The following is a 13,968-nucleotide window of genomic DNA, read 5'->3' on the forward strand; positions in this document are numbered from 1 at the left end:
CACATCAATTGCTTATAAATATAAATAACTGACTTTGGACATTTAATATCTAATATAGAAAGACTCTAAACCCAGACCATCTGGGTTTTTGCAATCCCAAGTCACCAGAGGACCCACCCAGATTTGGACATATGGGTTTCTCTAGATGGCATGGGCCATTAGGCCTTTCTTTGGTCTTTTCTTCTTTGTTTATTTGTTTATCTTTTTCAGTCCTGTTTAATTGTTTCAAATTCTGGTACTGGTAAGTATTCCTTGCTTCCTTTTAACATTTCAAACACATCAGAAAATTCCATCAACTTTTATTTATCTTTTCCCTGTTGACATTGAAAGATGAATCATGATTTTCCCATAGGAGCCGTATGCCATTGAACTTTGACCTCTGCTAGTACTCACATAAATTTAAATTGGAAATCTATGCATTTTGGGTCATTCCCACTTTAATATATTGCATTCACTTCAGCAGAACTCATAGAATTGTCATCAATCAAAGCCAAAGTACTTGAATATGCACAACATTTTCCCTTCCATTTAGTCAACTTTTTCTCGTTTGCCAAACAGGACGACCCAAGAAAGTTGAGAGTAATGAAAACCCAGAAATTAATAAACTGTGACCTTCCCAGAAACCGTAGCCCTCTAATAGGTGGACCCAGATCTCACATGTAATCTATGGCCACCGCTCTCATCTGAAGTGTATAATAATGAAATGAGGACCACTAGGGAAAGATGGCAGTTTAATTCAAAACAAATCGAGATGCATTTTGGTATGGTGTGCATAGCTCGAACCTCTATGCGTATGGAGCTCTGTGATAGTCTCTCATTTCTTTATTTCTCTTAGCTTAAGTATTATATTCAGTACATGAATCAGCTCTTCATGATAGCAAGGAGACTAGTGTCACGGCAAGTTCAGGGTGACTTAACATGCACATGAGTTTTGGAAACACCTAAATCCGTGTCACTACCATTCTGTATTTATGGAATGATGATGAAGATTAAAAATTTAAAAGTCACTACATATAGAAAACAGTGAATGGTCTAAGTGGATTCAAAGCTCAACAGTGCCAATACAACCAACTTCAACATCAAAACTTGCAGGACCCTTGTGGGTTGAAGATTGAGGGCTTGGATTGTGACTAATACCAGCAAAGTTACTTTAGACAAGAGGGAGCAAACAAGAGAAGGGTAAACGAAAGTTGCCAATATTGATTTTGTTGTCGGTTTTAGTCTCTTGATCTACAATTAGGTGGTCAAGTTTCCCACTTGCCCCTATAATTAATTTGAAAAGAAAAGTAAGTCCTGGATGGATTCTGAATATGATGGCGGCTACGTGTTTGAATACTATTTATTGGTTTAGGTTTCAATTATAGTAGTCTTGTGGTGTGAATTTTAAGCAGAAAGAAATTCTTTGTTTGAAATAGTGAGCTTCCTTTTGCAGTGGAACCTCAAATACCCCATTTATAGACCCTTTCTATAAGCAAAATGTTAAAGGGTTGGAACCACAAGGTAATGGTAGATTGAAGGAAACTGAAACTAATGATATGTCCTAGAGTCCCTTTCAGAGATTAGCCTTTACTGTCAAGGAGAGAATAAGAAGCCTAGGTCCTGCACTCAATTCCCTTATTACCCTAAATTGCCATCATCAAATCTAAAAGCACAGGAAATGAAATATACTGAGGCATCTAGGCCAAAACCTAAACGCCTGCAAAGTATCTGAGACCAAGGAGAATTTACAATACCCTTTATGCATATGGAATAAATATCACAAAACTTCTTACTAGATATAACCTGAGATTCTTAGTCAATACTTGGAAAAAATAAAAAGAAAAAGAAAAAGAAAAATTATCTCTTAAAAGAATAGGTTTTTGAGTCTCAAAATTTTTTCTAATTACTGTTGAAAGTGGTCGATGGATCCAATCTGTTCACAAAAATCAAAGGAAATGTCCTGACTCTGTTTTCTGTACTGGCATTTAAGCAAATGGGAGGTGACCAAGTCATTGGGAGGGGAAGACTGATAATGCCCAGTCGTCACATGGGAGAGGGGGGGAAGTGTGGGAGGTTCTTTTTGCCAGGCCCAGGGCCAGAGACTGAGATCGCTTCTGGAAAGATGGTGATGTTTGGATAATTGAAACATCACTGGCACAACCTTGATGTTGGAATTGGATGGTAATGAATACCAACCAACCCCCCCATGATCAACTTGGGACCTCGATACAGTTGTAAATTCTCCTAGCTTCCTAAACTTGGTCTATAGCAAACTGCAAGTCTGCAAAGACTCTCAAGTCTCAACCCACCACCACAAGAGATTTCCCATGTTGAGAGAGGCCCCATAGGAAATTTTCTCCAAAATTGGAAGAACAATCTGTTCATGGAGCTCACTAATTAATTCATGCAAACAAAGGAGAATGAGTGAGGGAGTGAGTTATCCTATCCAGTGTCCCATCACAACAATTCCACATAGATTTGGGCCCTGCTTGGCTTGTGTGATGCAGCAACAAAATCAGGTAAATTTCCAAAGCCAAAATGGCTTTCCTGGAAAAAGATTTAAAGCTTTTTTTCCTCACTGACAACCTTAAATAGACAACCCAACTTTTGCAATCAAACCTTGAATGCAAATCCCATCTAGTAAATGGACCACATCCAGCTATGCAATTCTATCCATTTGATCACCCAAAACATTCTCCGTCCATCATTTGTCCATTTCACATAATTTTATTGACAGTCCTAAAGCAAAGTAGGTACCCAATTAAGGCAATCAACAATTCTCATGCTGGCATGAATGATGAAATTTTGCATTTTGGTCAAAATGATCTAGCACAAACATTATTATCCCTGGGTTTTCCTAGAAACTTTTTTGAGTCCCATAAAAAAAGGTTGAGAAAATGAAGATGGAGAAGGGCATTTCTGTCCGGAAGGGGAGTGTTTAGGTGTAAGGGCATGACAGACAGGTGAGAGGCCTGTTTGGTTGATTCGGACCCCTTCAGTTTCGGGACAAAAAACAATGAAATAATTGAATTAGAAAAGCCTTGCTTTAGCTTTGACCCCTCCTCTCTCTCTCTCTCTCTCTCTGTCCAATAGTTCATCAGCGAAGAGGGCCAGTGCAGCCCATTTTAATGCGCTCTCTGTTTCTATCTCTCTCTTTCTCTCTGCACACAATCACAAACACAGGTATCAAGCAACCAGGAGCTCTTTTTCTACAGTGCTGCTGCTTCTTTTCTTTTCTTTTCTTTTCTTTTTTTTCCTCACTGTCAAAGCAAAGCCGTGAAGTTGTGATCCTTGAAATTAGGGACTCTTTTCGGCCTTCCCTCTAACCCTTCTTTAGCTTCTTGCGTTTCTCTTGATGGGTTTGTATCTCTTTACCTTCTAGTCTTACCTTCTGGATATGGGTCTCCTTTTGGTTTTGGATCTGTGTTAGGGTTTGTGATGGGGATCTGGTTCCCATTCAATCGACCCTCAATCTTTTCACGTGTCCGGTTCTGATAATTTAATCCATTTGGGAGTTTACTACGACTCTTCAAGAATCTGCATTTGTTAATGAGCTGATTCAGATTATTTACTTCCTCCGGTGGTCCTTGAATGCTTGCTTTACATTCGTTGCCAAATTGATTTTGGGCTGAATGCCCCCTTTTGGGAAAAAAGTTTGAATATTGAGTTGGACGGTCACATTTGATCAGGGTATGCATGCTGCTATGTGCCCGATTCCTCGTTTCCCCCTTAAATGCTAGCTGAGATATGGGCTTTACCCCTGTTTTTTCATGAAAGTTTGCATTTTGAGCTGCTTTAGAATAAGAAGAATGAAATGATTTCTGCCTGGATTTGAGCTATATGGGGATCCAAATATGATTTATTTGTTTGCTGGAGCTTTATGATCTAGATTTGTGATTCAGTGTCTGGGCTATGTAGATTTTGACTTGATTCTGCTTTTTAACCTGATTTTTTTCTATTTTATCGCTTGAATTTGTAGATAGAAATTTTCTTTATTTTGTTTTGAAATTAATTTTTTTCTTCAATCTAAAAGAGATTTCTTTCTTATTGCGGATCATTGCAGTTAATTGATGATGGCCAGTAGTTTGGAGGAGAAAGATGTTGGGTTGCTAATGAAAAGTATGCTGCTTCTGGAAAGGGTTGTTGAGCTGTGACTTTGTTGAGCCTGAGCTAGTGGAATTGATTTTTGCTTCTTCTGATGGCCTCAAAATCTTGTTCCAAATCTTCCTCTCAACAACGGAAATTAACATCTGGTGCTCAAGCGGTCGGGGCAAATGAACTCAAGCCTTTGCCACTGGAGGTTTCAAAGACGAGCAAACCAGAGCTGGTCTCCACTGAACAAAAATCTGTACAAACCACACCAAAGCAGGTTACTGTAGAAGCTTCTGAGATTAAAAAATCACCCACTTCTGGTCAAAAGGGGTCTGCTGATTCGTTACCCATTAAATTCGATTCAAGTTCTTCCTCAGCTGGGGCTGAGCAAGCATCAACAGAAGTAGATCCTTCAGTAAATGGCTCGAGGGGCTCACTGGAAGCTTCTGTTGATCAAGAAAAGAAAACTTCAGAATATGGAAGTGTGAAGGATAGTTCTGTTTCTGCCAAAGTCAGTGATGGGGCTAGCAGTCTTGCCAAAACCAGTGGAAGTGCCAAGGTCAGTGATCGGGGTGATTTTGTTGAGAGTGGAAAGAGCAGTATGTGTAGGGGAAGCACCAGCAGTGATGTGAGCGACGAAAGCACTTGTAGCAGTTTTAGTAGCAGTATCAATAAGCCCCATAAAGCAAATGACTCTAGATGGGAAGCCATCCAAGCTGTCCGAGCAAGAGATGGTGTCTTGGGTTTGAGCCATTTCAGACTGCTGAAGAGATTGGGTTGTGGGGATATTGGGAGTGTCTATCTCTCTGAGTTGAGTGGAACAAAATCTTATTTTGCAATGAAAGTTATGGATAAAGGGTCTTTAGCAAGTCGTAAGAAGCTGCTTCGAGCTCAGACAGAAAGAGAGATATTGCAGTCCCTGGACCACCCTTTCCTTCCAACACTCTACACCCACTTTGAGACCGAGAAGTTCTCATGTTTGGTAATGGAGTTCTGCCCGGGAGGAGACTTGCACACTCTTAGACAGAGGCAGCCAGGGAAACATTTTACTGAGCAAGCAGTGAAGTATGCTATCATCTTTTAAACCCATAGTTTCATTTGAAGCAACCTTTAACATATAATTTGATTCTCTTTAGTTGTTCTGCATATCCTGGTTAATCTTATATATATATATAAGTTTATAGGTTTCACCTGTTTTTGCGAATTTTTCCCACCAATTCATAGTTTTGGAACTCCACTTAATGAGGGAAATCGATCTCACCCAGCTTGTCCCTGTGCTATAAACATTTGCTGCAGCAATCCAATACTTAAGTGCCTATTGGAGTATGGATGCAGCAGCACTCTTTTTTGTTGTTAGGTTAGTTTTCGGTCATTCAAATACCCTTATGCTACTCCAACCTCCTGGCGATTCCACTTCAAGGTGTTTCCTTGAGAATCGCCTAGAATTGTTTATTAAGGTATAAGCCTCAAAACATTAAGCAATCTAGTCTTTGATTGGACATATTTGAAGTGGTACAGACACAAATAGTGGTTTCCAATTTCCTCTCCACAAATTAGAATGATCCGAGTTCCAAATGACCTTGTAGTATGGCTTGTGGCTATTTCTTGCCTTCCAAATTTCAAACTTCTTGTTGCTCCATTTTAATATTTGATTGGTTTTAATCTTGCTGACGACTGATGTGAATTTCCTGATTCTTCGTTCTAGTATTATGTCATTTTCATAAAATTCCCTCTTGTTTGATTGTTATGTCACGAGTGTCAGATGCCATTGAGGCATCATAAGTGATATTCCCATTCTTGATGTGTCCAAATCAAGGTTCTATTTAATCTGCTCAACCTTTTTCTTGGTAACTCTGTAATTTAAAGTGCCAACTTCTCAAAGAAAATAAAAGCATGTCGTTTCTACAAGTTCAAGTTAGCTGTTTTCAAGTCCTTTAAGTAATGATAGATGAGAACTTACAATTTAGAATCCTTCTACAAGTTTAAGTTAGCCATTTTCTAGTCCTTTAAGTACTTATAGATGTGAAATTACAATTTAGGATCCTTCCCTCTTGCCTTTTTGTTTTTAAGAAAAATGGAATATATATGCTAGCTTGTCTGGAAACTGCAAAACAGCAGAAATCATTGAATGATATTGTCAGCATGACATTTGATAAAGAAGATGCTATCATAGAACTTACGTGTTTTAGATAAGAATGACCATAAGCTGGATACCCTGCATCGCTATTGAACAATGTTGGAATTTGTCATCTTCTGCCAGAGCTATGCCCATAATTGATTACACCAGTACATTTTTTATGTATAGAATTGAAATACTATAGAAATCAAATATTGAATTATGTTTTTCTCATTATTCTGTATCACTTCATCTTTCGTTCAAGGCTGATTTTTGGACTGTTTTGTTTTTTGTTTTTTGTTTTTGTTTTTTCTGCTCTCCCTGTATACCACCATTGTACTGGGGCTGCCCTCATTTTTTCTAGGTGCTCTTAATACCATTTTTTATTTACCTATCAAAAACAAATGTCACCATGATTCACCATGATATTCCCCTGAGGTTCTGATGCTTTCTTTTTTAGCTTCCTTTTCTTTTTAAAAACATGGAAAAAAATTTCCAAGCAAGTTATGAACTTGGTCATTGGTTTAAACTCCACTTCATGAAAGTGGAATTGATTTCTGGAAGTTTTGGTAGAAAGCTGGGGGCTTAGAAGTTCGAACAACAGGTAGCATTGGCATGGGCTTTTTTAATGCTTTTAAAATTGCCATTGGCTTGAATTTGGATTAAAGCTTTTAATCCAGGTCCTAATGGATTATTTGAAGGCTTCAGCTTCTGGTATAGAATGATTCTGCTTGTTTATAGGAACAAACTCCTCCAATACCCAGAAGTTATTGGGGGCTCAAGTCTTCAATCAGCTCTGCAAGACAAAATTTATCTTTCACCTTTGTATTTGAAATTTGATTGTAATTTTTATCTTTCACCTGCAGATTTTATGTAGCAGAGGTCCTCTTAGCTCTAGAATACCTCCACATGCTTGGGATTGTCTACCGAGATCTTAAGCCGGAAAATGTTCTGGTGAGGGATGATGGACACATAATGCTCTCTGACTTTGACCTTTCACTCCGTTGTGCTGTTAGCCCAACTCTGGTCAAGACGTGCTCCCTTGAGTCTGACCCCTTTAGGAAGAATCCAGTTTATTGCGTCCAGCCAGCCTGCATTGAGCCTTCCTGCATCCAACCATCCTGCGTGGCTCCCACAACATGCTTCACACCCCGACTCTTTTCGAGCAAATCCAGAAAGGACCGCAAACCCAAAAACGAAGTTGGAAACCAAGTCAGCCCATTACCTGAGCTCATTGCTGAGCCAACTGGTGCCCGGTCCATGTCATTTGTTGGGACCCATGAGTACCTGGCTCCTGAGATCATCAAAGGTGAAGGTCATGGAAGTGCTGTAGACTGGTGGACATTCGGGATCTTTCTATATGAACTTTTGTTTGGTAAAACACCCTTCAAGGGATCTGGAAACCGGGCTACATTGTTTAATGTTGTCGGCCAGCCTCTCCGGTTTCCTGAATCACCAGTTGTCAGCTTCTCTGCGAGGGATCTGATAAGGGGACTGCTTGTAAAAGAACCACAGCATAGATTGGCGTTTAAAAGAGGAGCCACTGAGATCAAGCAACACCCCTTCTTTGAAGGTGTGAATTGGGCATTGATACGCTGCGCCACCCCACCTGAGATCCCAAAGCCAGTAGAGATCGAGCGAATACCAGCCCCAACAGCCTCAACAAGTGAAAAGGTTCCTCCTGCTGCCAATGCTACTGCCCCCATTGCCGCCGCAGTCGTGCCCGATCAAAAGAGCTCAGATAACTATCTGGAGTTTGATTTCTTCTAGTTATAATCTCTATTGATTTGCAATTTGTTCTATGTGAAGGGGGAGAATTGTTTTGAATATTTCGGGGATTGGTACTGGGGAGGATGGTGTAGTAGCTCTTTCAATTGATAGATGGCAATGAATGGTATGCTGCTTGTTGCTCTATATTGCAATACTATTCCATTTCCATTGCTAAAATTAAAGACTTAAGAACTAACTGGTCCTTTGAAACATCAAAATTAAGAGAATGCGCGTGAACGTGGAATGAATACACGACCTTCAGATCTTCAATCTGATACTCTCGCAATTGAGCTATCCCTGCGAAAGGGTAGCCTCTGATTTCATTATTATGAGTCTATACACACAATTCCAAGGAATTTATGAGAGGGACACCCCTGTCTCTTTTAACATCTAAAGAAACTTGGGTTTGAAGCAAGCACAGGAAAAGGAATCCTTGTATTGTTCTTCTACACCATTTTGCTTGGGCTTGGGAGAATCATCACTGGTGCTACGTGGGGATGGCACCCCATTCATCTGCTCTATTGACACTTCCTTCCCTTCGCATATGATCTTCACATCACAATACTCCGGCGCATTCTGAACCAACTGATCTGCTATCCCACTTCCTCTTCTAGTCCTCAGTTTCCTTCCATGGTACATAGCAAATCAAACGTACCAAAGAACAGAAACAAGACAAACCAAACATAGCAAATCAAACGTAACCCAAAGAACAGAAACAAGACAAACGACACCATAGATGGAGGTAATTTGTACCTGAGACTGGATTTAGCTGCTCCTACCACCAGCTTCCTTACGTTGAGTACAGGAATGAGGTCCAGTATAGCCTTCCCCACCATATCACTCTCAATCAGCATCGTATCTGCTTTCACCTGTTTCATTTTTTTCCTTTTTATTCTCCCACTTGGATTTATGGAAGCCACAGATATATGAACATGTAGAATGACGAGATGTTTTGTACCTGGGAAGACGAACACATATCAAGGAACTTCTGAAGCAGTTCTCTCCTCTTGCCTCTTTCCTGTGCCATGTGGCTCTCCAGCTGCAAGGGATTCGCTTGACTCTTTGGAAGCTTTCCCACTATCATCACAAACACACCACACACCAAAGGATTATGTAATTTCCACACAGTTTTTATCACTTATATTCTTGAGCAATTCAGCTATCGTTTTGTTTGGTGATCGACGACTCTGGGTTCATGACTGGAAGTCAATTTGCCTACAGACTAGAAAGTCACAAGACTCGTACGAGGGTGCAATTCAATGGTATATATGGAACTCCATTATGGACTAATCCCACAGTTTTCTGAATAATTGAGTTTGATACTAAACGAGAAAACAACCCGATAAAACAAAAGTCAATCCAATCAACAATTCCATCGAAAAAAAAATAAAAAATACTCGATGCAGGAAATGAAGAAGGTGTAGATTGGTGTGGGGTTTGGGTTTACAGTACAGTGGATTCACACCCTCAAACTCAACTCTAACCATAGAAACGGCAAGGACAGAAAGATACCAGAAGTCTGAAAGCTTACATGGAGTGGCTACATGGCGTATCTCAGGGAAGACATGGACGAGATAGACAATGGTGGAGGGAGTAACAGCGTGCTTCAGCGTCCAGGCAAGGGCGTCCGTGCTCGATTCGCACTTCCCCACTGCCACATACACGTTGTCCTCCCTATACCCCACATCCAACGAGAACAAACTCTCTCCAAAGTCTTCTCTGAGCGACGCCATCCGGACTCCATGGCTGATCTCAAACAGCTCATTCGGATCCTCCTCCTCCTCCTCCTCTATCTCGCACACCCCACCAAAGCCGTGACCCGGCACGCTCTGAAACGCCACTCCGCCTACACTCTCTTCATCGCCGCGCAGCTCCGATAAGACCACTGACATTTTCGCTCAGGTTTCACGGCGAAAGCAATCCCCACCTGCTTAGTTTGACCACTGCTTCAGGGTCTTGATGAGAAAGAGGAGAAGACAGCAGGCCTCTACCGATGATGACGGGTTCCTTTACTGCAATCCCTGAAATCCATATCTTTTGTGGGTATACAAGTTGAAATTCTTAAGCAGTAACTTCAGGAATTGTAGATTAATGGTTTCTCTTTCATAATCAACTTTCTTGGGTTTGACTTTTCCTCCAGAAAACAACAAGATATCATTTTTATTACTAATTCGTCCCCGTCACGTATTTTAAATTTTATAATCACACGGAAAGCCACAATTTAACTTGTGTGTGTGGAGGATAGGACGGTCATTTCACACTTGTTTGCAGGCTCTCGGTAGAATTATTAAAGGTTACCAAGCCTCATCCAGAAACAAAATGACAATTTTGGGTCGTAGAAGTGGAGGAGAATATCCGAACACGTACAGGGAATCACGGCCGTCCGTTAGCTGGTCAAAAGTCAAACTTTGGTTTGGTTTGGTTTTATTACAGGTGGTGGGGTATGGAAATGTCGCGTGGGCTTCGCATTTGTCGGGTCCGTTCGTCCTCGCCTCAGGGTGGGGGCCATTTCCCTCCTCCTTATGTTGGGTTATTTTCATCATACAAACAAGGATGAAAATATCGGTAATCACGGATATATCGGTATTTCGATTTTACGGATATATCGGATATATTCGGATATATCGGATACATTCGGATATATCGGATATATTCGGATATATCGGAGTAGACTTAAAATTATTAAAAACTCATAGAAATACAAGGAAAATCTCATAATAATATAATTAGAAGTATAATGAACATTTTAAAATTGTTTTATTGAAAATTTTGATATATATATATATATGAATGATATAATTTATGATATTAGATATAATTATATCATGTTGATCTATAAAAAATGTTAATTTTGTAATTGTTCTCATTATAAAGTCACATAAAATACTTTATTTCATTAAATATCAATAATTTGTACACATTAAATTCATTAAATAAATATATTTCATATTCAAAATATACTAGTTCATGTTAATTAAATTAATTAAATAATTTAGCATATTAATTAAATTAATTAAATAATTTAGCTAAGTTAACTAGTTTAATTTAATTCTAAATGTGAAAATAAATCACAAATAATAATCTAAAATAAACATATCAATTTATAATTAAATAATCAAATTAACCTAAGTTAATTCAATAAAAATATAAAAATTAATTACAATTGAATGTAAAAATAGCATTAAATCATTCATATTGCAAACATACTAATTTATTGAAAATATATGAGCTAATTACAATTGCAAATAAAATTAATTACAATTTAAATTAAATATACCTTAAAATGATTAAATAATTGAGCAACCTTAATAAAAATTGAAGTAATGAGAGAGCAAATGAAGAATGAAAGAAAAAATGGATGACATAGATGAAATTTGGGCTATTTATAGAAGAAATTTGGGCCAAAATAGCCGTTGGAACATTAATTTACCATTGAAAATCAAATTTGGCCGTTGGATCAAAATCTGGGAGCAATCTGGCCGTTGGATTGCCATATTACCATTAGAATCACATCTAGGTCGTCGGATCAACACAGATGTGATTTGGGCCGTCAGATCACGTTGCATGAAGGAGGGGAAATATCACAAAAAAATCAGCGATATATCGCCGATATATCACCGATATTTTGTCACCAGAAGCGATTTTTTCAAAATATCTTCGATATATCTCCCATAACCGATATATCGCCGATATTTTGGCGATATTTACGGAAATATCTCTCCTCCGATTTTTCTTCACGAAATATCGTGTCGACCCTTCCCGATACACGATATATTGGCGATATATCGCCGATATATCCCGACATTTTCCTCCTTGCATACAAGTTGGAGGTAAGACGGGGGATTAATTTCTACGCGGGATCGTCTTTGTATATGTTGATTGGTTCAATCATTCGTTCACATTCATATTCAGTAGTTTTATCAATAACTAAATAATAAAAATAAATAAAATGACAAGTGTCTATACGTTTTTAAAAATAAATAAATAAATAAAATTTTTATGTAAAGGTTTATTGTTTAACATCTTCAATAAAAAATATAAATTTAATTTTTGTCTTTAAAAATTATTTTTAGAAATTTTATTATTTGAGCCTTTATGTGATTTAACTTAAATGGGTAAATATGGTTGAGGTAGGAATAAAATTAATTTTGAAATAATTTTCAATTAGTAATTTTTTTTAAAAAAAAAATCTTATCAATCATAAAATTAATTTAGAAAAAAATAATTTAAAAAGAATAATCTTTAGACTTAAGTTTCCTAAATTGTTTTAGGATAAAATATGAAAATTTTCTAAATTATTTTTAAATTGGTAAGTTGCTTAAATTATTTTTTGGTAAAATATGATTTCTAAATTCGTTCATTAAATTTTCTTTAAATCGTTATTGTATCCTTAGCCTGAAATTTTTGAAAAGATTGTGAGAGAAATTCACATCCCTTCAAGAAATTGAAGAACTCCTTAGGGAGCAAGGTGATATTGCATGGTTGACACGAGATTATGCATAATTTCAAGGGAGAATTATCTTTTGGGGGTAGATGGGCCCCCAAATTAATAAAAGGTCCATATAACTCTTCAAATTGAGTTGAAGGATATGAAATAGTAACGGACAAATACACCCTTTAAGAACACATAAAAAATTTTAAAAAATTAAGTTAAATAATTTTTTTTCAATAATTTTTTTTTTCAAAAATACTAAATTAAATAAAAGTAGTTTTCAAAAATATTAAATTAAATAATTTTGTTTTCAAAAATATTAAAATAAATTAAAGAATTTTAAAAAATATTAAATTAAATATTTTTTTAAATATTAAATTAAATAAATTTATTTTTAAAAAATATTAAATTAAATAAATTTATTTTAAAAAAATATTAAATTAAATAAATTTATTTAAAAAAATATTAAATTACATAAAAGTATTTTTTTTAATATTAAATTAAATAAAAAATATTAAATTAAATAAAAGTATTTTTCAAAAATATTAAATTTTTTTCTCAAAATCAACAAAGGGTATTTTTGGAAATACTGAAGGATGATATCCTTCAACTCAATTTCCATACTTTCATTGGGTCTTGGGCTCAATTTAAAGAGTTACATGCACCTTTTGTTAATTTGGGGGCCCATCTACCCTCAAAACATAATTCTCCCTAATTTCAATAGTAATCATAAAATAAATTTGTGTACTTATTCTTTATATTGAATGGATTATGACTTTGCATGTATTTTTTTCGTATAAATTATTATTTGTTGATACATTGAATTTCTCTGCTTCATCTTTAATTCTTAAATACAAATTTTGAAAATAAAAATTCCACATAAAAAAAAATAACTATCTATTCACTCCTTTAGTATTTTATAAGCAAGATTTAAGTTTTCAATATCTTATATAAAAATTACTATTATTTTCTAATTTTCAAAATAAAAAAAATAAATGAGCATTGAGTTATTTCATTAAAGAAAAATTAATTTTTTTTAATTTTTTAATAATTATTTTCATATCTTAATCTCTTCTTCTTCTTTTTTTTTTTTCATTTATTTTTAAACTTGAAATGATTAAATTCGAATTTGTGGTACCACATAAGTGTGGGATATTATATGTTTTTCTCTATTTTCAAGTAGACGATAAACTAAAAACTCATTTGATCGTGTTTTTTGAAACTTATTTTTAAAAATTGTTTTAAAATTAAAAAACAAAAACACCTTTTTAGTGTTTTATAAAAATATTTTCTTCACTTTTATATTTGACTTATATTTTAGATGATAAGTTTTTTGATATAATTATCCAAACAGACACACAAATTTTATTCATCTCGGGATGAAAAAACTTTTTGTTTATTATAATTTAATCCAAATAAGATATAAAGGTTGTAGATGGAATTGTTTAAAAAGAATTTTATTTAAGAAATAACTTAATACAAAAGTTCAAATAATATTAACCCTTTAGAAATCTTATTTTAGTTTATATAACACTTTGATAATGTTAGAATTGGTCTTCAAAATTAAGAATTTTTAAAA

The 13,968-nt window shown here is 36.0% G+C and overlaps 2 protein-coding genes across 4 annotated transcripts; one reads left to right on the forward strand and one right to left on the reverse strand.

The window, feature by feature from the left end:
• The first annotated feature begins 3,021 nt into the window (after positions 1 to 3,021).
• LOC117923334 (serine/threonine-protein kinase D6PKL2-like) lies at positions 3,022 to 8,101 on the forward strand. 3 transcript variants are annotated; one of them, XM_034841586.1, is made up of 3 exons: positions 3,022 to 3,162; positions 4,043 to 5,136; positions 7,054 to 8,101. In XM_034841586.1, exons 2-3 carry the CDS (start codon positions 4,178 to 4,180, stop codon positions 7,955 to 7,957), a joined length of 1,863 nt encoding a protein of 620 aa, XP_034697477.1. In that variant the 5' UTR covers positions 3,022 to 3,162; positions 4,043 to 4,177; the 3' UTR covers positions 7,958 to 8,101. The 3 variants fall into 3 exon arrangements, with proteins under 3 accessions (XP_034697477.1, XP_034697478.1, XP_034697479.1); XM_034841587.1 differs by lacking the exon at positions 3,022 to 3,162 and adding an exon at positions 3,187 to 3,338; XM_034841588.1 differs by lacking the exon at positions 3,022 to 3,162 and adding an exon at positions 3,362 to 3,669.
• A 117-nt stretch (positions 8,102 to 8,218) lies between these two features.
• On the reverse strand, positions 8,219 to 10,019 carry LOC117923335 (U-box domain-containing protein 36). Its single transcript, XM_034841589.1, has 4 exons — positions 9,489 to 10,019; positions 8,916 to 9,034; positions 8,711 to 8,826; positions 8,219 to 8,582 (listed from the first exon to the last, which is right to left on the reverse strand). Exons 1-4 carry the CDS (start codon positions 9,847 to 9,849, stop codon positions 8,348 to 8,350), a joined length of 831 nt encoding a protein of 276 aa, XP_034697480.1. The 5' UTR covers positions 9,850 to 10,019; the 3' UTR covers positions 8,219 to 8,347.
• Between the last annotated feature and the right edge of the window lie 3,949 nt (positions 10,020 to 13,968).

Source organism: Vitis riparia, chromosome 10 (assembly GCF_004353265.1).
Source record: "Vitis riparia cultivar Riparia Gloire de Montpellier isolate 1030 chromosome 10, EGFV_Vit.rip_1.0, whole genome shotgun sequence".
NCBI lineage: Eukaryota > Viridiplantae > Streptophyta > Magnoliopsida > Vitales > Vitaceae > Vitis > Vitis riparia.